This window comes from Pleurodeles waltl, chromosome 12 (assembly GCF_031143425.1).
Source record: "Pleurodeles waltl isolate 20211129_DDA chromosome 12, aPleWal1.hap1.20221129, whole genome shotgun sequence".
In the NCBI taxonomy this organism is placed as follows: Eukaryota; Metazoa; Chordata; class Amphibia; order Caudata; family Salamandridae; genus Pleurodeles; species Pleurodeles waltl.
In genome coordinates, this window is record NC_090451.1 from 601,706,140 (window position 1) to 601,733,944 (window position 27,805).

Here is a 27,805-nt window from a genome sequence, read left to right on the forward strand (position 1 = left end):
TACAGGCTTTGTTCCTGGCCACAGAGTGACAAAGACACTCTCCCCATGTGGCCAGAAACTCGTCTGGTTGTGGCAGTCTGGCGGAAACTGGTCAGCTTAGGACTAGGAGTCGGACTGGTATTCAGGGGGGGCATCTCTAAGATGCCCTGTGGGTGTAGTTTACAATAAATTCCACACTGGCATCAGTGTGCATTTATTGTGCTGAGAAGTTTGATACCAAACTTCCCAGATTTCAGTGTAGCCATTATGGAACTGTAGAGTTCATAATTGACAGACTCCCAGACCATATACTCTTTATGGCTACCCTGCACTTACAATGTTTAAGGTTTTGCTTAGACACTGTAGGGGCATAGTGGTCATGCACTTATGCCCTCACCTGTGGTATAGTGCACCCTGCCTTAGGGCTGTAAGCCCGCTAGAGGGGTGACTTACCTATGCCACAGGCAGTGAGAGGTGGGCATGGCACCATGAGGGGAGTGCCATGTCAAATTAGTCATTTTCTCCCCACCAGCACATGCAAGCTCTGAGGCAGTGTGCATGTGCTGAGTGAGGTTTCCCCAGGGTGGCATAAGACATGCTGCATCCCTTAGAGACCTTCCCTGGCCACAGGGGCCTTGGTACCAGGGGCACCATTTACAAAGGACTTATCTGTGTGCCACGGCTGTGCCAGTTGTGGGAACAAAGGTGCAGTTTAGGGGAAGAACACTAGTGCTGGGGCCTGGTTAGCAGGATCCCAGCACACTTTCAATCATACCTGGCATCAACAAAAGGCAAAAAGTCAGGGGGTAACCATGCCAAGGAAGTCATTTCCTTACACTCTGTTTTGCAAATATCGCGCACTGGCTTCCTGGGAGACCAGTTCATTCCCATAGTATATTAATTAAATATAAGTATAGTTACAAAAACGTCAAAAACTGAACATTGGTTACATTTTGCTGTACATCTAAAATGTGTGTCTGATTTACGAGGGTGCTTTCTCTCCTGCTCTTGGAAGAGCATTCTACGCTAATTTCCAATACCATTGGTACAAAAATTAACCATGGCAGCTCCCTTTATGGAGGTGCAGCCTTCTATGTCAATTAACGTGGATAGCCATAATAAAAGTCTGCAGGGAAATTTGTGTATCATACATCAGGAGGACAAAGTTTCCCACATCACACCATTGACAAAAATGATGCTTGTTGGAGCATAGACACTTTTGCAGACTTAATTGTTCTGGTGCAGATATCTCTTCTTGGCCAAGCACTCTGAAAGAAAAAGTTGAATCATTGTAGACCATCTGCCCAGATTGCTTAAGTCATCGAGCAAAAAGATCCTTCTTGTCCTGAGGTTCTTTGGTGAGCTACTTTTGAGAATTAATCTTTTCTTTGTATGCTGAACCACAGACCAGGAACTTGAGCACTTTTTTTGCTCTGACTCGAAGTCGATCCTTGTTTTAGTGCCTTCCAAATGATGAAAGGATGAGTCAACACTATTGGGATTCCAACCTTCAGTCTTCTGGATCACTCACATAGCTTAGTAGGGAGCACTAAATGTGCTGCGTTCTATAACTGGATATAAAGACAAACACCCCCAAGTGGCCTACCTTGGAGCCCTGGCATACAAAGAGCAGCAAAGCAAAATCCTTTTCTATCAGGCCTTTTGTACATTTTTTGTTGGGGTTTTGTAAAGTCTTCCTAATCACAGTTGTGTAACCTCAGAGCACTTTTGGGTAAAAAATATATAGGAATGATGAGTTGCAATGTGGTACACATGCAAGAACCAGATGAATGAGACTCAGACCGTCATTGCAGCAGGAGTACGTTGGATGATACCATTTTCAAGTATGTCCAAAATCTGTTGGCAAAGCCTTGAGAAGAGTGACGGTTTTAAAAGCCCGATGAAGAAGGTAATGCTGGTCCTAGGCTTCTAATTAGGAGAAAGATGTTTATTTAAATATCAGGGTTAGGATGTGCGTCTATCGGGATCTTCTGAATCTGAAGAAGTAATTTCCAATCTCAAAATGGTAGATAATTCCACAAGGCAGAGCCGTAGACACAGAAAGGTTCCCAACTGGACCTCACATTAGGGTTACCAATAAACCATGACTGGCGGCCCTGAGGCCAACAATATGAGCTTCAGTGCCCTTGTGCAGGACAAACCCAATATAGCTGGACATGTAGTGCCTTATATATGAGGCAGTGTGAAGGTCGCTCGTATGTTCATTCAGGCCTTAGACAACATGGTCTGCCGTCATTGGGGGTGTCAAGGTATAGTCTTCATGAAATCTTTTCAGATGCCCTGCTCTCTTGCTCTAGCTAATGTCTGGTTTTTTTTCTCATGTCTTCTTGGCATGTTTTATATTCATATTTCATTGTTTGTGCTCTTGTACTCTATAATGTTTCCTCTACGTTTGTTGTTGAGTCAGTGAGTTGTTGTAAAGCACATTGTGGTGGAATACAAATTAGCAACATCAACAAAATATTAGCATTAAACTTAAATGCTCTGTCAATATCAACTAATACATGTTGGCACAAGTTAATGGTGATGCCACATGCCAAGAGGACGGAGCAGTTTCCCCAGCTTACATGCTGGCTTGATAACAAAAATAGACCAGTTCTCTGCATGAGTTTTAGACATACTGGGTATAGAGGTGGACAAGCCAACACAATAACAGAGAGAGCCGAGACACTGGTCTGGCTGGCTCTAACAGCTCATACACAAGATAAGCCCTGCAATTGTTTGCCACGTAAATAGCGTTACAAACACCCAAATATGATAAAGACTGTTCAGAATTAAAAAACGGGGTATTTTTAATATATCAATACATTTCAGCTTATTACATCACTCGTTGATAGGCATTGAGAGTCATTTATTAAAAGTGTCCGTTTTTACACATTAACATAATATTTATGCCTCACCACTGCACCATGAAGACAATCCCATTGGCATACCTGCCAATTTACAAATGACTTTCACCTTGTGAAGAGGGGTGGGGCCTATGGGTTGGGCTGGTCCTCCTGCTGAGAGTTACAAGAGAGGCTCCCTGTCCCTCTCCAAGCACGCCGACCCTCCCCAAAAACAAACGAAACAAAACAAAGGGTCATTGAGCCTGTTGCCATGTCCTGGGGTGTTTTCACACCTCTTAATGGACATCTGCTGCTTACTGCCTCCAAAACGAGCTGGAAATCCACTGTTTCCAGTGACTTTCAGCTCGTTTTTCCGGCCACCATGCAAGCCGAAATCGTGTGACACACTGTGGCACTTTTATTGTGTGTCGTTTTTATCATGGAACAATATTGTAGTCTATTTAAATCAGACACGAGGGAGATATTTGTATAGCACACAGCCCGAACTTGCCAATTGCAAAGTGCTTTCAAATACAATAATGAGGGAAAATGAAGCACTGTGAAATACAATATTTGTCTAGAATCACACAGTTTGGTCAACTGCGAAAGGAGGCATAATACCAGGTTTCTGATTTCCTGTTGCATCATTCAGCCATTAGATGAGTATCTCTCTCCCTTTCAAAGGTTCAAATGTTTTTCGGCACATGCTGTTATAATGTGGATTGCAGGCAGAATCCATGTGCAACCTCGGATACCTTTTGGGCTCGAGGGTCAAAGGGGACCTGGAGCTGAGCCAGAGCCAGGCATCTAGCTCAAGCCTCGCTCTACCTCTCAGTGGCTCGCCCAGCTTTAGCTTGCTTTCCCCCAAATATTCATTTAACTCGTCTTTTGAATGCGTTTGTAAGCATCAGAATGGTTGCACGGTAAAATATCACAAAGTGAAAGCACACAGGGATAAAATCCAAAAACATAAAGCACATTTATGTTTGGCTGTGTCTGCGACCATGTTTGCCGTCCTCATAAATATGTACCAAAAATGAGTGCGCAATCAGGATCTAACTAGTACCAGTGGCCTGGAAAAACAGAGAGCGATTCGAAAACCTCCCTCTGACGCCAGAAGTTTTTGCTATTAACTTGAGAGGAGACAGTTTCCCAGGAGAAAGGCCATGCGATCCTAGAGCCATTATAAGTGATGATAAAACATGCTTTTTCAGATATTGTCAAATGTACCATAAGAATGTGTTGCTTTTTTCCCCCAACTTAATATGCATTACGCTCTCTTATTTGCAACAGACCTCCCAATTTAATACTGCAATAAATACAGTTAACATCCGTGTATCATGTAACACGCCACAATCTACCGTTGTTTATTCTGCCTGCATTGGTATATATTGCAACAATTACTTATAATTGCTCAGATTTCGGTTGCCTGCTGGATGTTTCGTGTCGAGCAACTGCATTCGTCTGTCTTGTCCATTTATCCCCTCCTCTTCAGCTTTCCTAATTGATTAAATAGTATAACACGTGACTATTATCTAACCTGCGCAGGTGTGTGGTTTACTGACAAATAAGTCTTAGTGTGGGTTTCATTTGGTCTTTTCTCGGTGGGTGTCAAATGGGCTTTGTCCTATAACATATGGGTGGACCTGCAGTACTGTTATGCTTATCATATTCGTTTCTTTATTTCATTCGCCATTTCAAAAAACAGATGCTACCGTGAACCGTAGGCTATTAATAAGTTGAAAAGTCACGTACGTTTGCCATCTTTCCTATTGGTGTTTATACATTCTGTTAATAACCCATCCCATTGTTGAGCTATCTGGAATTTCTTGGGGCCTCTTTTTGCCTCTCTGTGCAGTGCCTGGTTCTCCCTCAACCCAGTATTTGACCACCCCCTTCCATTTTGTAGTGGGAGATCTGCTCTCGAATTCGAAGCCACTGTTAATGTGCTTCTGGTTAACAGTAGTGAGAGGTTTAAGAACCTTTGTTTTGGAAATTGGTTTACTGGTTGAGAGGGGTGTAACCATATTCAAGCAGCAATCACAATCCTTGTCAGTGTGAAGTTGCAAGCAAACCCTAAATTAACCTATACTCAGCCCTCTGGTAGCTTGTCACAAGCAGTGAAGGCTTAACTTAGAGGCAATATGTAAAGTGTTTATGCAGCACTTCAAAAAGTAATAAAGAAAAAATAAAATACCACACCAATATAGAAAAATAGAGTAAATTGAATAAATAAATCAAAACCAAAATGACAAAAATCCAATCAGTAAAGCCGGAGATATGCAGTTTTCAGTGAATATAGTGCTAAAAAGTACATAGCGCCAATTGGGGATATCTAGTCTAGACTAGGACAAAGTCACAATTTCAGGCTGATTGTGATGCCATGTGGGCCAGCTACAGAGACCCACTTACACCCGCTGAACACAGTACTTCGATCCTGGTTACGAAAAGATGCGAAGTCCCACGTAGAAAACTGCATTGCGCAGTGAAGGCAGTGAGAGGCCTGGGTGAGGAGATGCGTCGAGCAGCAGTGGTTCTGGGGAGCTGCATTGCACGATGCGATGTCCTGGCTTGGAGATGCGTTGCACAGCAGCGATTCCAGCAGGCTGCTGTATGCAGGGGCATAGCTGCAAACTGGGTGTGTGCGGTGCTACATCCCCCTTATAAATTAATTTTCTGATAAATAGTTGGGTACAGATGCTTTCAGTTGAGTATGGTGAGATGTCTGCCAGATTTCACCAGGAATGTATACATACATTCAGACAAAAAAAGCACACAAGCTCGCTCCCTCTCAGTTTTTAAAATTGACATAATTATTGGTAATTTTACAAAATATTCTGTTTTCCTTCACTTAGTCCTCCTACTAATCCACATTCCTCTCTCTTTCCAATGCCCTTTAGGCCTCTCCCATGCATCTGGCTTGTCGTATAATGTATTTAAACATTATCTGCCAGCCTGATTGTCGGAAAATCTGAAGCTCACCCCACACCAATCTTACTGACCAAGCTATGCCTAGTCGATGCCTAGTCCTTGTGTTAGGGAGGTCTACTCAGCAGAGGCAATGTGTCTGATATGTTAGGGGGTGTACTACATTGAAGAGGAGATGCGTTGTTTCTTCTAGGCCCACAGATGGGCTGGCAGAGTACCTTCAGCCCCACTTCCAAGGGTCCAGGACTGGGATGGCACCACTTGGCAGGGCAGGACTCACAGTTGCAGAGTCCGGGTGCTGGATAGAAGAGACTAGTCCTTGGAGCCACTCTGGTCTCGCGTACAGATTGCAGGTCCAGTCCTTCTCACCAAGGCAAGGGGGCAGCAGGTCAGCACAGTGTGGCAGCACTCTTTCAGGGCAGCAGTCCAGTAGAGTGGCAGTCCTTTCAGTAGCACAGCAGTCCTTCCTCATGGCAGAGTCTCCCGCAGGTCCAGAAGTGTACTGAAGAACTGAGTCTAAGGGTGCCCACTTTGAAGCAGAGGAAGCTTCTAGAGGTTTCCATCCACATGAGTCAAGCATCTCGTCATCCCTGTCCTCGCTCCAACTTGTCTGGGGTCCAAAAGACCAGTGTCAAACCTTTTGTGAGAGTTCTCAGGCAAGGCCTTTGTGCTGTGAAAGTGTGGTAGGTGACTTCTCCTTCCCCTTGTTACCTTAGAGTGGCCCATCCTGCCAACACCTGTCTTACCTTTGTCTCACTGTCTGGGAGCAATACACAGACCAACTGCCACCTACACCTAGTCATGTTACCCTAGATGCAAGCAGCAGACACCAAATGGTTAGGACAGGAAAATGCCAACTCTTTAAAAGTGGCATTTTCAGAATTGTGATTAAAATCTGAGTTGACAATTTAATAGGGCTTTTCACTACACTTCTATAGATACCAAACTTGAGGTGTAATATGCTCCCAATTGAAAGCTATCACTTATTAAATATAATAAGTTAACCCAATGTGATTCTATGGGAGAGGTAGGCCTTGCAGTAGTGGAAAATCAAATTGAAGAGTTATTCAGTACCAGGGCATGTAAAAGTTAAAAGCACATAGCCAATGTTTTAAACACACTGCACCCTGCCTGTCGGGCTGTTTAGGGCCTATCCTAAGGGGGACTTTATGCATTAAAAAAGAAGGTTTAGGCTTCGTAAAAAGGTTTATTTTGCCAGGTCGAAATGGCAGTTTAAAACTGCTCGCACAGGCTGTAATGGCAGGCCTAAGACATGTAGTAGCATTTAATTTACAGGCCCGGAGCACAGGTAGTATCACTTTACTAGGGACCTAATAGTAAATTAAATATGGGTGGAGGGCAATTTTATTGTGTTTAAAGGAGAGAGCATAAGCACTTTATCACTGATTAACACTGGTAAAGTGAAAAGAGGCCTAAAAGCCTACAAAAACCGGTTCAGAAGCCAGGAAGGTGAAGGCAAAAGGTTTGCGTATGACCCTGCAGAAGAGACCAAGTCCAACACTTAGTTTGGCTTTCCCGCCCTTTGGATGGCCAGAAAGTCCCAAAACACAAACCTCCACCCTTCTCAAGTCCTCTCGCCCAACAAACGTTTGAAGTATAGTTGTTAATTCCGCCCAATAGTTTGGTTATTTCTGGGCATTTTCAAACCATATGCCAGAAACTTGCCTCTTATCTTTTTAATTGTCTTTGTTGCCATTAAGGCTCTCAGAAGGATATTAAACTGTATAGGTTTAAATCACTCATTGCTCAATACTTAGTGAGGATATGCTAGAGGGCATTTCTATTCCATGTTGTTAAGGCCTTGCCTAAATCTGTCTTCTTTTTTTTTTACCTTCAAACTGTTGAGAGGGACCCCCAACATCTCTTGTTGCTATCTTGTCAATAATCTTACATCCCCCATCATCATGTGTACCATAATTTATGTAGTACTTCTATCAGCACTTGATGCTTTAAGAATTGACATCAATGTAGTATGTAGTTTGTCATAAGATGCTTGAGTGTCACAAATGAACCTCCTCCAAACAAATCTCTTACTGTCACAGTCCCCAACCTCTTACCAATTTAGCAGTTCCTGCGGAGTGTAGTAGCCATGGTGCTTAGTCCCTTCAGCAGTATCATCACAACATAAAGTGCCATCTGTCAAGTGCTATGGAGTGATTCTGCAAAGAGGTTCAAGACACCTGTAACAATTAAGAGAGTGGGACTCTGTTGTTGGGTCCCAAAAACAAATGATCCTAACTAACTACCTTTACCGACCTTAGCCTTTGGGATACCTGTCTCTGACAGGTGCCAGTCGCTTAATCAGTGCGTCACCCATTTGAGTTGGGCATATGGATAAATTATCTCAAAATCAGGTGCTCTCAGTCCCCCCTGTGTCATTGGAAGTTTCACCTTGGACAGCGTCATCCTTTGTCTGCTTCTTCCCATATCAGAACACCTAGAAGCATCTCCAGATCCCAAAATATTTACTTAGGCAAGCACCATTATTTTTGCTTAAATGATATGTTCAATCAATGATAGTGGCAACATTTTGCAGAAGCAAATCTGGGTACATAGCAACGTTATTGATACCCAATGTTGCTAGCCAGTAAATCTACATCAGTGTAGTGCACCCTGAGGCCCAAGTAGAAAAACAAATGTGGTTCTCATTTAATAACAAGGTAATCTTGTTGTAGGCTGACAGGGTGTAATCCATGCCTCACAAGGAACAAGTAGGACTTTGCCTGATTCACCTTTAGGCATACCATGAACTTGAATTTGTGCACATCCACTGTAAAAACTGTTAAATCAGCCCATATACATCTGCAAAAGTAACATGTCATTTGCACAGAGCAAGACTAGCTGAATCCCTTCGCTTAATGAGATACCCCATTGACTTCTCTGATTTCCTAGTTTTGCCAACTCAAGTCATCAAAAGTGTCAAGTGTCAGTGACAGTGAACGTGGGCATCATGGTGGTGCTTCATGCAAGACCCTAAACAACCTGCTAGTGTTTAGAGAAATACTGATACTTAGGATTTTGCTTCTTGGGATAAATTCTTTTTGTTCTGGCTGGAACAGCTCCCCTACACTGGAATTAAATAAATACCTTGGTCAATATTTTACTCTGTATTTTATAGTCCCTATTGAGAATGGAGAGTGGACTGTATGACGTTGTCTCTAATGAATATCACTTGGTGTATGTAATGAGACCTCCAGAACTTTGCTAATCGTTTGGGGTAGACTCTCAAGCTCGAAAGCTGCATTATAGAAGGTGATCTTAATGGCTCATTAATAAGAGCTTTCCAAAGAGCGAGACTAAAAGTAAGATTTGCCTCACTTTAAAAAAAAAATGAACTGGCCAAAGTCCATTGCCACGTCCACCTCAAGCGTGGGCCTTAATTCTCCAACATGAATAAATGAGTTTGAGTACCTGCAAGTTTCAAGTTTACGGTTATAACTGGTTACAGACAGAAAATATCAGGACGTTACTTAATAGTGCATACCCAGATCACCAGGCAAAGGTAGCAGCAGTCCATTGTGTGCTTTGCCACTTAATCAGCAGATACCTTTGGAGAAGAACAATAATTGTCAAGAGACAATGTAATGTTGGCAGGAGGGGTCGCTTCATTTGCAGTGGTTCATTCTGAATCAAAACAATGTAAACTACAGTTAATTAGTGTGCTCATAGGCGTTTATGATCTCATCAGGGCTAAAATGTCCAGATGGGTAAATCTCCATTTTCGTCAAAGTTACATCTACCATAAGCATCAGCAGTTTATCTCAATTTTTAGTTTGCACTCTGATATCCCCTTATGGTTTTCCTGCTTTCAAAGACACTTGTTGCCAAAAAGGAAAAGGAGTGAGTTCTGTTTTTCCAAATTCTTTGCCCCTTTGCCCCCCAATCTAGTACACATGGGTGTTGGCTGTTCTCTAGTCTTGCAGTCACCCTACGTTTTCACTAGCTCTTCATGTTGAGCGTAAAATGTATTCAGGGATAGGGCATTCCTACAGTAAGGGTAGTACTTTCAAGGGAATCGCCTAAGTTTGTATCATTGTTAGTATTCAGATTGTTTGAGAACAGTGTACCATTATCAGACGTTCCCTCTCTGATCTGATTGGTATAATCTTTGCTTTGAGGAATGGTATATATCCTCCTGGAGTCAATTGATACATTGTGGGTGAACCTCACTTTGTGTTTGAGCATAGTTGAGCACTAATCCCTCACTTTGTAGCAGTTAGAGACATTGTTATTATCTGTTCTTTCATTGGAGTATCAGGATCCCCTACAGTATAACTGTTGCGTAAGAAGTGCCATCCACCTTTTTGTCAATGTTATAAACACGAATCCAAACTGATTTCTAATAGTTCTGTCATTTCCCTGAATACTGAATGTTTTAATTTTCAGCTTTGATCTTACAAGTTCTGCGTCCAGGTGCTTCTACCATCCTACTGTCCAGTCTGTGTACGGGCACCTTACTGCCTTGTTAAGAATTAGCCACATATCCCTTTCTATAACATTTTTGAGGGCCCATATACCTGGCAGCATACAGGTATAATGTTCCTTAAGGGTAGGTCGCTCCCCCTGCCGCTGCAGCTCCTCCAGGTTCCTGAGTTCCTGAGACCCACCTCACAGTAAGTACCCCCCCCCCTCCCAGCCCCTCGCTCTGCCCCGCGCTACTCACCCTCTCTCCTGCTTCTTTTCTTCTTTTCTTCTTCTCTGTTCTTCTGTTCTTCCTCCTCGCTCCTCGTCTGTAATCTTCTTCTGTACTCTTCTTTCCCCCGTCTTCACTCTACTTCTCTTCTTCCTCATCTTCTTCTGTGGTCTTCTGCCCTCTGTTCTTCGTTTTCTGTATCTTCTTCTGTGTTCTTCTGTGTTCTTCCAGTCTTCCTTTCTTCTCTCCTTCCGGTCTTCTGATCTTCCTTTCTTCTCTCCTTCCGGTCTTCTGTTCTTCTGTTCCTCTGTTCCTCTGTTCCTCTGTTCCTCTGTTCTTCTGTTCTTCTGTTCTTCTGTTCTTCTGTTCTTCTGTTCTTCTGTTCCTCTGTTCTTCTGTTCTTCTTGTCTTCTTGTCTTATGTTCTTCTGTTCTTCTGTTCTTCTTGTCTTCTGACTTCGGCTCTTCTGCCTCCTCCGTCCTCTTCTCCCCACGCCTGCCCTCCTGCTCCTGCCTCATCCCCCTCCCCCACTCGCATCCCCCTCTCTATCTCCCCTATCTAACCCGTTCACTATCTACCTCCCTCACTCCTCCTATCTACCTGTCTCTCTATCTCTCTATCCCACTATCTAACTCCCTCACTCTCCACCTCCTCCTATCTTCCTATCTCTCTATCTATTTCCCTATCTATCGATTTCCCTATCTATCTTTTTTCTCTATCTATTTCTCTATCTCTCTCCCCCTCCCTCACCCCCTCTATTACCTATCTTCCTATCCTCTCACTCTACCTCCCACCCTCACCCACCTCTACAACCCCCTCCCCTATCTTCTCAACCCTACTCCTATCTTTCTCCCTTATCTCCTAAACCTCCTAACACTCACCCCCCTCCACCCTTAAACCCCCCTCCCCCAGCTCTTCTCACCCTACCTGTCCCCCCTCCCTCGCGCTTTCCCGCCGCAACCTCCTGCACGCCCCCGCCCCCAGCTCACATTCGCCCCCACCTGACCCCTCCCCCCCTCCTACCTCATATGGCGGCCGCTGCGCGATCGCGAAGCGGGCGCGCCGCTGGCGCGCCGGAGGCGCGCCAGAGGCAAGCCCGTCTGCGCCTGTCCGCGCCTGTCCCGCGCCCAGCGCCACGACCCCTGGTCCCCAGCTCTCCCAAGCCTCGCTGACCCGCTACGACCCCACCACCCTCCACTCCCTCAACCCAGGACGCTCCAACACCTGCTTCCAAGCTCACCCCAAACGCACCCATGGACCCTTCGCCTGCAACTCCTGCAAACGCACCTTCCACCACGCAACAACCACGACCACAAGCCCACGCGCCATCAAGCACCTCAAGTGCATCCTAGTCAACGCTCGCTCCGTCCACAAACACGCCGTTGAACTCTGGGACCTCCTGGACTCCATAGCACCGGACGTCGCCTTCATCACGGAGACCTGGATGAACGCCTCCTCGGCCCCTGACATCGCCACTGCCATCCCCGAAGGCTACAAGATCTCCAGAAAAGACCGCACCAACCAGGTAGGAGGAGGTATCGCCATCATCTTCAAAGACTCCATCAGCGTCACCACCTCCACCGAAGACACCCCTCTCGCCGCTGAACACCTGCATTTTCAGATTCGCACCGATCCGAGGACCACCCTCAGAGGATCCCTCATCTACCGTCCTCCTGGGCCACGCGCCCCTTTCAGCGACGCCATCGCCGACTTCATCTCCCCGCACGCCCTCGCCGGACTACATCCTCCTAGGCGACCTCAACTTCCATCTGGAACAAAACAACAACCCCAACACCACCACCCTGCTCGACAACCTCGGCCTCAAACAACTGGTGAACACCGCCACCCACATCGCCGGACACACGCTTGACCCCATCTTCTCCGCCAGCAAACACGTCTTCTTCAGCCACGCCTCCGCCCTACACTGGACCGACCACAGCTGCGTCCACTTCACATTCCGACGCGAGACCCGCCACCTCCGCACCCAACCCATCCCTCGTCGACAGTGGAACAAGATCCCCGAAGAGCAACTCTTCTCCGCACTCGCCGCCAACCAACCCACCCTCACCACCGACCCCAACAACGCAGCCCTCAACCTCACAAACTGGATCTCCAACTGCGCAGACATCCTTGCTCCCCTCAAACGCACGCATCGACAGACCAACACCAAAAAACCTCTCTGGTTCTCTGACACCCTCAAAGAATCAAAGAAAACTTGTTGCGCCCTTGAGAAAGCCTGGCGCAAGGACCGCACCGCTGACAACATGACCGCCCTCAAGAACGCTACCCGCGAACACCACCACCTGATCCGTGCCGCCAAAAGGAACTTTTTCACCGACAGACTGGACAAAAACAGACACAACAGCAGAGAACTCTTCAGCATCGTCAAGGAGTTCTCCAACCCCAGCGCCAACGCGTCACGCCCTCACAGGATCTGTGCGAATCCCTCGCCACTTTCTTCCATCGCAAGATTAGCGACCTCCACGACAGCTTCGGACACCAGACCCAACCAAACACCACCGAACCGGCATCCACGGCCATCACCCTCAACAACTGGTCCCACATCAACACGGAAGAAACCAAATCCATCATGAACTCTTTCCACTCCGGCGCCCCTTCGGACCCCTGCCCGCACTTCATCTTTAACAAAGCCGACGACATCATCGCCCCGCACCTCCAGACCATCATCAACTCTTCTTTTTCTTCTGCTACCTTCCCCGAATGCTGGAAACACGCCGAAGTCAATGCCCTACTAAAGAAACCTACGGCTGACCCTAGTGACCTGAAAAACTTCCGCCCCATCTCTCTTCTGCCTTTCCCAGCCAAAGTAATAGAGAAGACCGTCAACAAACAGCTGACCACCTTCCTGGAAGACAACAACCTGCTCGACCCCTCACAAACCGTATTCTGAACCAACCACAGCACTGAAACCGCCCTCATCTCAGTCACCGACGACATCAGAACCCTGATGGACAACGGTGAAACAATCGCCCTCATTCTGCTCGACCTCTCGGCTGCCTTTGACACCGTCTGTCACCGCACCCTAATCACCCGCCTCCGCTCCACCGGAATCCAAGGCCAGGCCCTGGACTGGATCGCCTCCTTCCTCTCAAACTGTTCCCAAAGAGTTTACCTCCTTCCGTTTCGCTCAGAACCCACCGAGATCATCTGCGGCGTACCCCAAGGCTCATCACTCAGCCCGACACTCTTCAATGTCTACATGAGCCCTCTCGCCAACATCGTACGCAAGCACGACATCATCATCACCTCCTATGCCGACGACACCCAACTTATACTCTCCCTCACCAAGGACCCCGCCAGCGCCAAGACCAACCTACAAGAGGGTATGAAGGACGTCGCAGATTGGATGAGGCTCAGCCGCCTAAAGCTGAACTCTGAAAAAACGGAAGTCCTCATCCTCGGCAACACCCCGTCCGCCTGGGACGACTCGTGGTGGCCCACGGCCCTCGGCACCGCACCGACCCCCACAGACCACGCCCGCAACCTCGGCTTCATCTTGGACCCTCTTCTCACCATGACCAAGCAAGTCAACGCCGTGTCCTCCGCCTGCTTCCTCACCCTCCGCATGCTCCGCAAGATCTTCCGCTGGATCCCCGCCGACACCAGAAAAACCGTGAGCCACGCCCTCGTCACGAGCCGCCTGGACTACGGCAACACCCTCTACGCCGGGACCACAGCCAAATTCGCCTGCAACGCATTCAAAACGCCTCGGCCCGCCTTATCCTCGACATACCCCGCAGCAGCCACATCTCCGCACACCTGAGACACCTGCACTGGCTCCCAGTCAGCAAAAGGATCACCTTCCGACTTCTCACCCATGCACACAAAGCCCTCCACGATAAGGGACCGGAATACCTCAACAGACGCCTCAGCTTCTACGTCCCCACCCGCCTCCTCCGCTCCTCTGGCCTCGCACTCGCTGCTGTCCCTCGCATCCGCCGCTCCACGGCGGGTGGGAGATCTTTCTCCTTCCTGGCGGCCAAGACCTGGAACTCTCTCCCCACCAGCCTCAGGACCACCCAGGACCACTCCGCTTTCCGGAGACTCCTAAAGACCTGGCTGTTCGAGCAGCGATAACCCCCCCCTTTTTCCCCTAGCGCCTTGAGACCCGCACGGGTGAGTAGCGCGCTTTATAAATGTTAATGATTTGATTTGATTTGATTTGATTTGAACATACCCAGCCTGAATCTTCAAGCTTTCCTATCAGATTCTTTGAGAGCACATCATACCCTGATAATATGTGCTAACTCTGTATATCCTCTGTATTCTCTGTAGCTTTCATTAGGTCACCAGTTATTGCTAATGATCATCCTTATACCTGTTGCTACAGAGATGATTCCATTACCGTTACATTTTATGGCATGTAAAGCAGGGCTTCTTGGGGTGCATCAGTCTCCGGGTTGCTGCAAGCTGTTGGCTTTGAAGACTTATCATCAAGCAAACCGACTGCCTTAGCTAAGTGCTGTTTGGCAAAGTAATTTGGAAGGCAGTGAGGTCGGTGGCCCAATTGATGATTACTGTATACATCGAGCAGGAAATTCAGCATGTTCTACAAAGGCTTAAGAATTGTGTTCCTCTGCTGGGAGGTTTATATCTAGCAATAATGTAGTAATTTATGGTCAAGTATATTCCAATGTCTGTGTGTCATGCTTAATGTTCTTCCTAGTTATTAACTTTTTATTCACGTCTGTTCTCAAGAGGGTGTCTCACATTGGCTTCCATTTAGCTTGTAGTGGCTCTACATAGCGTGCTGAAATTTTCTCTTATCTTAGCATGGGCCTTACATAAGAAGGAAAGATTGGAGTAAACAATAATTTGGCCTTAAGCGTTCAAGGACAATAATTAATTTAATGAGGAGTGAGAACCTACCACTTTATTTTAAAAGACTAGGTTACTCCCATATGGATTAAAACAGATAAAAGAAATTACCTGCAGGCAATATTTAATACTAAACGTTTAAAGTACATTAAGCAAAGGCTTTCTTTTTTTCAACGAATTTTTTAAAAATGCTCCTTTTCAGCAGTAATCTTGAAGACTGCTAAGTCTTGAAAACAACAAACTCATATATAATTTCACTGTTCGTCTCCCCATTTCCCAGGCATCTACCAAAAGTTTAGGTCAGATAGGTGGAATAACGGTTTTGGATTTTGATCACCTACAAAAACCACTCCACAAATAGTTTTTCGAAATGGTAATTTACGGATACAGGGACCAAAGTATCAGGCAGATTGGACAGCTGCCTCCAATTAAACCCGCCACCATATACCACAGCTAAATCATATACTTCTACAATTGCTTTACTGCATTCTAGTCACATCCTAGAAGCTTTTACCTGATCATTAACCATAACAAATTATCCTGTTAAAGATTCAGGTTAGATTACATCAGGGCCATCCAGAACATATGATGGGAGCCTTTGGTGTGATGCAGAAACAGGTGTATGTTGACATATCTGTAGAGGGTCTAAAATGGAAGTACGTAAGAAATTACAATGAAGATCCACTATATTTGTCATCAAACACCAGATTAGTAACCTTTGAAAAACTGACAACATTCCATTCAGCATTTTAGAGGTTCAAGTTAAATTCCATAATCATCAGAGTTTTTTGTCTCCATGACAGATAACTGAAATCATAACTGAGCAATAAAGTTCAATAAAGTAAATTGAAGGGATATCATCAAAACATCTTTAACTTCATGTTACATTGTGCAGCAGCAGACGCTACTGCTAACTTGCACCTATATTAGGCTGCAAGCTGCCTTAAAGGAGCTGTACTCCTTCCCACAGGTGCCTTCCACTCTAAGAGTGCTCAAATATTGTTAACTAGCCCGACACGCAAGAGCCTTATCACAAGATTGTACAACATAGCCCGAAATGACAGGCAACCTGCCCAGACTCCAGCACTAGATAAATGGAATGCTGCACTCAATACACCCTTAACCACAGTGGAGTAGGGGTTCGGCTACATACTAATGGTAATGATTACATCTAACTGTAACTTATGAATAATTCCCTTTAAATATTTAAAACAAACATATCACACCCCTTTTATGCTTCGTAAGTATGGGTTGCGAGGAGCAGCAAATTGTTCATGCTGTGGGACACCTGAGGCGGACTTTATACACCTGGTCTGGATGGGTAGCCCATTAAGCAGTTCTGGGAGCAGATACCAACCAACCTATCGGCTATGATAATGGAACGGGTGCATTGTACCCCTCAGGTGTGCTTAATTGGCCTAATCAAATACTTACAACCATCAATGTAAATTTGTGGCAGTGGCACTGCTACTGGCAAAATGCACAGTGACTATGCACTGGGACAAAAGATCAGCGCCTAAGCCTAAACGCTGGTTATTTGGTATGACTTATTGCAAGTAACGACTGGAACTATTTGCTGAGGAACTGCCACCACCATCAAGACCGAAAACACATGTGGAGTCTACTCACAACTTATTTGTTGACAGTTCGAGGTGAGAACGGAAATAATGGCCGCCTGAAGAATGATACTGTAAAGGGATGGGATCAAAACCTTTAGAGAAGCTCTACTGCTGATAAATCTCAAAAGTAAAATGTGTGTTGCATGTGGTATCTTATGGCATATGGTTGCACCTTACTCTCTGTTGAAAACCTTAATTTTCAAAACTAGATGTTACATTGTGGAACTTGAGCACAACTCCTGAAAACTTAACAAATTCAGATTATTCTTAATAAGCCCATAAGAGGAGTGTTCCCATCTAGCACAAACAACCACTTTTGGCAAGGGATTGGTTGTCCTTTTGCTAATGTTTCATAGGTAGCTCTGATGAACTGTAGGAAGGACGTTTAGGTGTTTGTAAAGCAATACCCCTCTGTTAGTTTTTTCGGTAATATATGTGTATAAAATACCAAATGGATATGTAGATAAATTCATGAATGGAAAAACCTTTGTGATAAGTGATTTGCAACCTGGCTTTTAAACATTCAGTATCAGTTTCTATTCATGTGTAACTAATGGTTTTCATATTATCTTGTTTACAGAAGTGCTTGGAGAAGGGAGAGCCAAACGGTTGCTTTTTTGCAAGAAAATAAACATTCTGGAGAAGATGATCCGCAGACTACTGGAAAGGCCGTGTACTCTGGCCATGCTCATTGGTTTCCAGTTTGCCTTCATGGTCTATTTTTCCTTTGGAGGCTTCCGCAGCCTGGCATCCATCTTTGGGCGCAATCCAGACCCAATTTTTGATTATTCCCGAACCCATGATGTCTATTCAAACTTAAGCCGTCTTCATCAGCAGCACCATCATGGTTTCCTGTCTGACTCTTTGCCCAATTGTCCAGATCGCTCGCCCTACCTTGGTAAGTCAAACTTGTTAATGAGTGTTTTTTCAGGACTGTTTAAAAAACAACTTATTCAGTATTCCTAAACCATGCACTCTAGATAAATGGTTTGCACATGAGCATCCTACTGTACATCTTTGCACTTAAGTCAGATTGTGCTGCACTACTTGGGAGTCATGAGAGGAATGCAGGATTCATGAGTATGTGGAAAGCCTTCTAGTTCTACTCCGTAAACTGGACCATTATAATCCTTAGATTTAGAATCCCAGAAACATCCTTAAACAGTACAATCTCCAATCACTTAATATTTTAATGTATGAAGGTTATATCCCCTTGTTGCTGAGGTGTAATTATCATGCACTTTATTATGTTGTGCTTGGAAGTCTATGACTTCAAATTGGTATTCTTCAGTTTATCTTCATAAGCCATCAAATGATGGTATGAATCATGACGAGGCACTATTCTAAGACTGCTTGTCAAATTTGAGTGTCTCGTATCCCCCCAAAAAATGTTTACCCTCATTTTTAATTGAGAATCACAAAATATTTTTTCAATCTATATAATAAGTGTATCTAAAACGATTACCATTACGTTCAGGACTGAAACTAATTGTTTTGACCTGACGACAATTTTATGAGTGTGTGAGATACGTTGGCCCGTCCAATTTATTAAGAAGTGGAATTACGAGAACCCTCATAGAATGAAGTCTTAACTTACCAGCCAAAGGTGAGGCTCACTTACCATAATAGACTCCTCGGCAGAACTTATTTGACATTGTTCACATGCACACTAAGGTTTGTTTGGAATCAGTTTTTAAAACATTTTTCCAACATTTGAAAGAGTGAAAATAATATGCACATCTCCGTTGCTCCTGCAGTTATAAACCAACATTTTTCTCTATCAACCTTCTAGCAACCCTTTACTTGGAACTGCATTTCAGTTTAATTATTACGTAGTTTTTTATAGCGCGTTCCCGGTCAGAGATTATCAAAGTGCGCAAAATGTGAAGCAAAAACTACAAGGATAAGTAAAAAAATGATTAATACTTGACTACTACTGTACTGAAACGGTGCCTGTGTACATGCAACTACATTGAAAATGTGTGTTTGTAAACCTGAGAGGAGGGCAAGGAAATGAAAAGCTGGTCAAAAATGGAAGGTGGAATCTGTAGACCTCAAGGCAAAACAAGAATAAGAAAGCAGGTACATTCGGAGGGACACGGTTTAGGGGAATCCTAGACACAATTAATAGAGTGGGTAGCACATAAGGGAGAGAAATATCTAAGATAACCTCCTACTCCTGAAGCAGGAGAAAACAATCATTTAGATAGAAGGGGGGAGAGACGTTCTTTAAAAGTAACTTTTTCCGATCTTTTTTTATAAAGGGATAGTAGAGATGGAATAGTGTGGATTAAAGGAGAAATAGCATTACAAACTTTGGGTACATAGCCAAAGAACATCCGAATCATGTTGATGACTGGTGGGAATTTCCATGTAGAGATTGTCTGAACTTCGGAGCAGACTGGAGGTAGTGGTTAGAGTGAATGGGTTGGTATTAAGCATGCCAGTGTGTAGGCAGATCTCCTCCCCCCGAGGAGAAGTGGTGAAGAGAACAGTAGCTCATTGAAATAAATCACAAACACACTCCAGTATCTGAGTGTGTCTGGTTCTACCTAGCATTTCTTCAGTATTCCCAGTTTTCGGATGTAGAATGGACAAGGACAGGAAAGTGAGATGTCCTTGTGTAAGTTCAGGCTTCATTTCTGCGTCTCTTTTCTGAAACACGTTCTCTGCTACATGTGAGAAGGCAAAGAACACTTTCCTATTTAGAGACTCTAAGTTGTGGCAATTCTGCATGACTTATACTATACTCAAGGTAACTTATTTCATAACCACAACATCCCCGACGAAATCCCCTGGAAAGAGTGTTATCAGGAAAAGAAGCACAGAAAATGTACTAGCAGATATGCTGAGGGAGCAGATGGCCCTTAGAACTTCACATTGCATGCTCAGCTTTGAGCAATGATGTTAAAGGTTGTTTTGTAGCACCTTCAAGTCAGCAGTGCATTAAGAATTGGAATTGTAGACAGCTCTCACATGGTAAGCTATGCCTTCCCATCCACCCGTGTCACCGTTTATATCATTCCACGAAGTCTGGAGACTTGAACTACCCATACATCAGTTGCTTTATTGCATTTTCATTTGCCAAGGATGAAAGACCTTGGGAAAGGCTTAACTATGGTGATTCTGAAATGTATTTCATACATTGGTCCCTGGGGAGCCCCTGTATGATAGGGTTTACAAAGGCCACCGAGGTAGTTGCTAATAAGACCAACTGTACCCCCTACAGGACATCTCCTCAACATGTTCTTGCAAATCAGGGGCTGGCTCAACACTAGCTCTACATTCTGCGTCCTTTCCCAAGATTTAGCAGTCAAAGAGCATCATCTTTGAAACCATTCCTTCTGTTATTTTCTGTGTACATATACTCTGGATGCAGTTTGGCACCTGTTGTGTCAGCCTTCCTCCCTAGTCCGTTCAGCTGAGCTTGCTTATCTAAGGTACCTGAGTGCAGGTTTATTGACTTGGATCCAGCATTTAACAGTATTTTCTGCTAAACTCTTATCTGCAGCAAGTCACATTATGTAATACAAGTTTCGCTGATACCACATTGTATGCATGCTATACAGTTGGGAAGGAGTGGTGGGGAAGTCTGTGTCCCTGCATCTTCGGCCGTATGGGTCACTAAATATACACTAACTAAAGTAATGAAGTGCTTGGCTTTCGGGTCAAACCCTTGGCTCCTTGGCTTTTTGCACGATGAAATGGATGTTTGATTCACTCCCTTTTTGAAGATAGCAAATTGGGCTTCCATTTTCTAGAAATCTTGTAGATCTGTGTCCTTGACCATTAGCTTGTGACAAAACCATCAATTCAAGCCAGCCTCTTATGGCTAATTAATTTTCCTGAATGCCTCTTGATGTCACTATGGTCTTTGGTCAGTTGGTGGATTTTTTTTTATAAACAGAATGGAATTGATAAGAAAAATCGAATTCGGAGCTACCATTAAGTGTTAGGGGCTTTCCAAGCAATCTGTGGCATGAAATATTTATTCTAAGGGGCTATTGTTACATGGCACCCGTTTTCAGTTCTCAAGAACATCCACCAGCTAGTGGGGGCGGATCACCGCAAGCGTCTGCAAAGTAAGCTGTGGCACGAACTCCTAGCTACCTCCTCCTTAATCCTGCTACAGATCCCCTTACATTGGAAGACAGTGAAGAAACGGATTTTAAGTGCTCTCCCACAGGAGCAATATACATCCAAATGAGTGGATGCTACAGAACAGGTTGCTAGGTTACAACTTTTAGTTAATCAGAAATCTTATGCACATGTCAAGGATTTGATTGGTGAGTAAGTACTCTATTCATGGATGAATTCCGGGCCTCCCTAATGCAGCAAGAGCTCTGCTTAAGGTAACTTTTGATTCAAGTAACAAGGCAAAGTCAGTTGTTCAATCTTGTAGACAGACACGTTATCGCTTTAGCAAACAAGTTAAACGTTCTGCAGATCCCAGTATCTTCTGCTTTGTTGATCCATGGGGCACTTATTCTTGTATTTCAGTCAATCCAAAGTACAACAATCTACACCTTTTAATAGGCATTGTTTGATTTCCCTCCTTTTGTGTGTAACTTGTCTAAAACTCACTCAGAAGCAGCTCTTATTCAATGAAGTAAATGCATGTCTATATGGCAAGACTCTAACAAGTCGTTCAGATCATGCAGGAAATTACAGCACTAGCCTTACAATAAGTCCTTCTTTTAAAATAGTCACTAGTGGTTCTTACATATTGTGTGAACGATTAAGAATAGCATTATTATTGTTGTGTGTAAGTACATGTGTTGGGTGTACTAGTCTAATTCTTGTTCCAGGTTGGTGTGCCATTTTTGTGTGGCCAACAGGACACTTTCTGCTGTCACCCATAGAAGCTGCCAATCAGTTTGGCACCTTCATAAATAAAATTGATTTGGGTAAAAGTGATAGTTGAGTCGCAAAGGAATACAGGGACTATGGCTAGTAGATTTGTTTAAATATCTCTTTGCCTCTTGTAAGGCCTTTATTCCTCTGTCTTTGATCCATAGAAGGTGTAACAATAGTGATATCACTTGACATGATCAGCAGGAATGTTAAGAACATTTTATTATTAGTAACAGACTAGTGTATGTATGTGTGAGAAATTGGGTTTTTAGAGGACTGAAGTGTGAGCCCTGGTCAAGCAACAGCTACAATTCCTTGCAGGGTGACCCACAAAAAGTCACTAAATTAACCTGTGCTTAACCCTGGGTAGCTTGGCACAAAAGGCAGTCAATTTAACTTAGAGGAAATGTGTAAAGTAGTTATGCAGCGCACACAGAGTAATAAAGTGGCAAGCACAACACAAGAAAAATCCCAAATCAAATTAAAACATCAGAGTACATTTTAATAAAGTATTTGACACCAAAACAACAAAAATCCAAGCAGTAGAACCGGAGTTATGAATTTATAAAGTTTAAGTTTCAAAATGGCACCTACAAGAAAAGAATGCGTGGCCATTTGGTCACCTTTAGTACCACACCCAAGGTTCCAGGAGTACATGGAGACCACTTGGGGGTTCAGAACTCACTCAGACTGGGTACAGGTGCAGGTTCAAGATTGTGGGAGCCTGCTATGTCCCTGTGGCTCCGAACAGGAGGCCAGCAAACTAGCCATTGGAGCCAATTCTGGTAGTCCTGGTTGCAGTTGTAGAGGGTTCAACACAGTCTCCAGGCAGGCACCAAAGCAGTCTTTCCAGGTACAGAAGCACTCTGGTAGAGTGCACAGCAGGTCACAGCAGCAGACAGTCCTCTGAGAGTCCTTCCTCAGGTCCAGTAGTGAACTGAAGCGTTTGTATGAGAGACCTATTTTTATACCCAGATGCCCTACTCCTAGAAGGTGGGAGACACTTCTAGAAAGGTTCTTTGACGTTCGTGGAATTTCCTGTCTCCCCTGGTTCCAACCTGGCTGCAGTAACAATACAGCCTATTGTGAGGAGATAGGACACAGCCTATTCAGATGCAAGTAGGGCTGTGCTCAGCCCCCCCTGCGCCCCTACCCCCCCTTCCAACCAGATGATGGCCCATTGAGGCTGAACTAATTCCACTGTTGTGTGACTGTCTGTCTGTCAGCTACACCCAGACATGTGACCCAAGACAGGCTGCAGGCACAAAGGGCTGAGGGTAGGAAAATGCAAATTTTCAAAATTGTAATGATAAATCGGACTTTATCATTAAAGAGGGTTTATCATTACCATTCCACAGGTACCAAACATGATATATCTACCTCTTCTCAAGTAGGAATTTTAGGTTATTAAAGGCAATAAGGAATCTCCAATGTTATCCTATAGGAGGGGTAGGCCTCATAGTAGTGAAAAACGAATTTGGGTGTTTTTCACCACCAGGACATTTAAAACTTAAAAATACAGCTCCAACCTTTAATTTACACAAAACCCTGCCCCATGGGCTACCCAAGGCCTACCTTAGGGGTGACCTATATGTAATAAAAGGAGAGCTTAGGTTTGACAAGGGGTTTTAAATGCGAAAACAACGTGGCAGTGTGACACTGCATTCGGGCATTTAATTTAAATACCCTGGCTATATTGTATACCGCCCTACAAGAGACAAGTAAATTAAATATGTCAATTGGGTATAAGACAGTTAACCACGTTTTAGGGAGAGAGTGCAAGCACTTTAGCACAGGAAAGAAGTGGGAAAGTGTAGAGAGTCCTAAGGCCAACAAGAGCAAAAATCCAGCATAAATAGGAGGAGGCAGGCAAAAAGTTAGGGGGTGACCCTGTAGGGCGGGCCATTTCCAACATGATGCATGTATGCTTGTGGTACTTATGTTTAGGGCAAACGTAGACAAATGCAGAGGGGTGCAGCACAGCACTGAAGGCAGGTATAAAGTCAACAGCAGGGGATGGGGAGTGGATGGCAGGTAGTGACAGCTTTTGTAAGTGATGTATCTGGTTTTGAAGATTGTGTGACTTGACAATGGAAGCCAATGGAGCTCCATTAAGATGGGGGTAATGTGGTTGGTCGTGTTTCTTCCGACTCTGCTTGAGATGTGGCATGGCACATACAATGCCTTTATGGGGCAGGGGCTGTGTGAGCTCTGTAATGAAATGGAGCAGGGTGTTTCCACCATCCAGATATGAGAGTAAGAGGGCCCGAACGCAGTTTGGCAGTCACTGTGTAGGAGGAATGGTTTAATTTTCTTCTGTAGAAAGAGATGTTTCCAGACCGCCTTTTTTCCTTGGCAATATGTTCCTTGAGGTTTAGATTGCAGTCCAAGGTGAATCCAAGTGACTTGACATTGGGTGGAAGTTGTGGTTGAAGCCATCAAAGCTCTCTCATAGTTGGGTTAAGGTTCATGAAAGTGCTGGTCTTGGTGAGGTACAGGCAATGTTTGAGACATGGGATGTCTGCAGTGGGGGAGACTTTCAAACAGGGTTGTGTATCATCAGTGCATTGCTGAACTTTGATGCTGTTATCCTCTTCATGGAGCTCAGCGGGCTCCATGTATAGGTTGAAGATGTCTGGGACAGTATAGAACCCTGGACTCCTAAGGTAATAAGAATTTTCTGGGACCTGGAGGTCCCCATCTGGACGAACAAGTGTTTGTTGGCAAGGTAGAAGAACACTGAAGGACATCGCCAGTGAATCCCATTCACAACTGCAGGATTGTGATGAGGGTGGGTGGTATGGTGTCAAGGACAGCTTAGAGGTCCAGGAATATAAGGAAGTGGAGACATCCTCATCTGTGGAAGGAGGTTATCATCTATTATGTGTAAGGTAGCTGTGTCTGTGCTGCAACATGACCTGTAGCCAGGTTGCTGATCGGGCATGAGTTGTTTGGAGTTGATGTGATATTGGAGTTGACTACTTTTTCAATGATCTTGCTGATGAATGGTAGGGGAGTGGTTGGCCAGTAGTTGCTCTAGTTAGGTTTCCTCAGGAGTGTAAGGATGTGGCCTATTTTAGAGCTTCTCGGAAGAGGCCTTGAGTGAGGGAGGTGTTGACAATAGTGTGTAGGGGTGAAAGAGCTTCTCCAGAGAGTCCTTTGATGAAAGATGAGGAGGAGGTGGAGTATTTAACTGAGATCTGGAAGAGTTAGGACTTTGAAAGGTGACCTGTGCATGATGGTAGAGGAATAAGTTGGTCTAAAAAACAGAAGCATGCTTGGTTTTGTTGGTGTGCTTTAGGATCTTCTGTTTTGTGCACTGAGGAAGTGAATGATGGCATTCTATTTGACCTTGATAAATGAGGGATTACGATCAGGTAGGGGTTGAAGCAATGCTTGATTTGTTTTGAAAAGGGTTTTGTTAACCTCTCCTTAATGATGTTAGTATAGGACTTTGCTTTAGCTGATGTGGTGAGTTTTCTGTGTGTTGCTCGGAGAGACAACAGTAGTATGAGTTGTGGGCTGTTCTGTTTACCTTCCATTTTCTTTCTTGTTTGATGAAACAGCATTTGTTATTGGCAGGGTCTTTGGAATACCAGGGTGCTGAAAGGTTTTAGCTTAATCGTGCTTGTTTTAGTTGGGGCATAGGTTTTCACATGTTTTTTCAGAAAAGCCTTGAAGTAAATTTGAAGGGTGTTGACATCGGACGTGGAGTTGTCAGGGTGAGAGATGAGTTCAAAATTTTGGTTGTTGTTGAGGCTTTTTAGAAGGATCTTATGGTTTGATGTTGTCTTTTTGGTTGACCTCAGTTTGTTGATTCGGATGCTGAGCAGGTAATTAGAGATGGCAAGGTGGTTGGTCCTTTCCAAAAGTTTGAGTAATTTGCATTGAATTGGTGGTGGTTTTTTACCATATGATTTTGAGGTTTTAGCTTTTGAAGTGTGTTGGTTGATTGATGTGCTTTACCACATTGGGTGTGTTACTGAAGTGTCTCTTGCTTTTTTTCAAGATTGCACTGTCTGGGAGGTTAAAGTCACCCACAAGTGTGGAGTGGGCATCTCAGGTTAATGGGGCAGTGAGAAAGGTCTGAGAATTCCTCAGTAAAGCCCTTGTTGTACCTGGGAGGCCTACAGATGAGGCGGAAGGTGCTAAACCTAGTTGCAGAGTTTGAGAAGTGGCACATGAAGGGCTTCAAGGCAGTTGACTCTTGCTTCCCTAGTATGCAGCACTTAGAGGATGTCAGGATGATAGTGAGATCTCCTCCATTTTTGTGTGCAGTCCGCACAGTGAATGCTGAAGCCTTTGGAATCTAGGAAATCTAGCATGTGCAAAGATGTTGGGGATGAACCATGTTTCTATGATAAAGAGGCTATCAAGTTTGTGATAGGTGGTGAGGTCTGTGGTATTTGAAGCATGGAGTACTGCATAGCATGATTGAGCATGAGTTGAAATGTGTGTTCAGTAGTTTTAGTGTATCTATTAGTTAGTGGGATGTGTAGGAAGTTGGGTCGATGTGTTATGCAGAGCTATGTGAGTGTGTTGTCTAGGTCTGAGTGTGATTGTGGGTATGGCTTTGTGGGGTTCTAGACAAGACCTTGTAGATTTGCAGAGAAACGGGGGCTCTGGCCGAAGGCCCTTCACAGCCCTAACACGCCCAAACAAGCAATGATCTTGCTTGTTCCCACTCTTTGCTGGGGACTCTGGCTGAAGTAGGCAAACGGAAGGCTGGTGATAGGTGCTGAAAATTGTAATTATGTCACTTCCTGCAGATATGAATATTAGAGAATCTAATAGTCACTATCTGACTCTTTTCCATACATCCAAGAATCCCTCGCAAAATTCTTCTAGCACTCACAGGGCATGCCATAATTCTTTATTGTGGTTTCTTCTTCATACTCCCAGGTACACTTTTTAACATCATCTACTAAAGCCAATTATTACTGTATTTCATCAATCGTAGACCCTCTACTGTAACATTCAAAGAGTTCTTCGGTATTTAAAACTCAGCCTTCTGCTCAACTATTCACCTCAGAAGACTTCTGTTAGGCGACTACTTCATGTCTTGTTTCAAACCAAACTCTGCAGAGGATCTGTGAACACTTACGGAAAATGTACTTTTTCTTCCCATCAAAGGCTTTGTCCTGCAGCTGTTTATAGACATTTTGCAGTGAGTGACATAGTTTTTGCAGCCTGTGAATTTTGGTTTAATGCTTTTTATACACCAGAAATCTGTTTTTCTAACGTTCAAGTCATTGTAACCCAGCATTGCCATGTGGATATTTAGTGCACCTGATCTTGTCGGGAAGTCGCGACTTTGGCAGTTACACTTCCTGTAAATAATAATCACTGGCAGCCTAAAGCGAAGCAGGTCAGTCAGAGAGTTTGCGAATAGTTCTAGACCCATGCATAGTAAGATTGATATTTGAGCTCACCTGCGGGAGCTGCTCTTGCACGGCACAGTGAGAAGGAAGGTTAGTACTTCAGTGGCATCATTGACCGTGCCTTATTCCCAGGAATTTCCATCACAGCAGCAGGAGGCCTAGCTGCAGCTTATATAATGTCACCATATTAGCTTTGAGTAAAGCAGTATGTGGTCACTGTGCTCAACATTGTGACTGTTGTCGACTTTCCAAATTTGGTGCAGTCTGTACTCTAGTTTCCAAATGTATTCAGTACTGTTCTCAGATAGTTGGGGTAGTTGTCCATAGAAACGCAGCATTGCTGAGGTATACCGCGTAACTTTGACTCCGGAGGGTTTGGAGATTCTCTATTTTCTCTGCCAAAGACTGTTTGCATTTACTAAGAGATGGTTTGACTGGACTGTTCTCTGAGTAGACTTTTTAGTGCAGTTTTTCCTTTGAAGTGTTGTTTTAAAAGTCCAGCATTTTTAATAGGACACAAACTATCTGAGCCTTAGTTCAATAACAAATGGATATGCAACGTGTTTGCCTAGGGTCACAGTGAGGTATCCTCTTTGTTTTGGTTGGAGTATTAAATCTAAACTTAAATCAAGCAACACTAGTTTCAACCCAACCAAATGATTCCCACTTCATTGAATACTTCCAAGGTGGGTAGGAAGTATA

At 44.3% G+C, this 27,805-nt stretch overlaps 1 protein-coding gene across 2 annotated transcripts in view; it reads left to right on the top strand.

The window, feature by feature from the left end:
- The window catches only part of B4GALT3 (beta-1,4-galactosyltransferase 3), a 342,042-nt gene that overhangs the window by 243,892 nt on the left and 70,345 nt on the right, over nucleotides 1–27,805 (top strand). For both annotated transcript variants that reach the window (XM_069217831.1, XM_069217830.1), the window contains exon 2: nucleotides 17,449–17,766. In XM_069217831.1, the coding sequence (XP_069073932.1) occupies nucleotides 17,514–17,766 (253 nt within the window). In that variant the 5' untranslated portion in view covers nucleotides 17,449–17,513. The remainder of the gene's footprint in view (nucleotides 1–17,448; nucleotides 17,767–27,805) is intronic.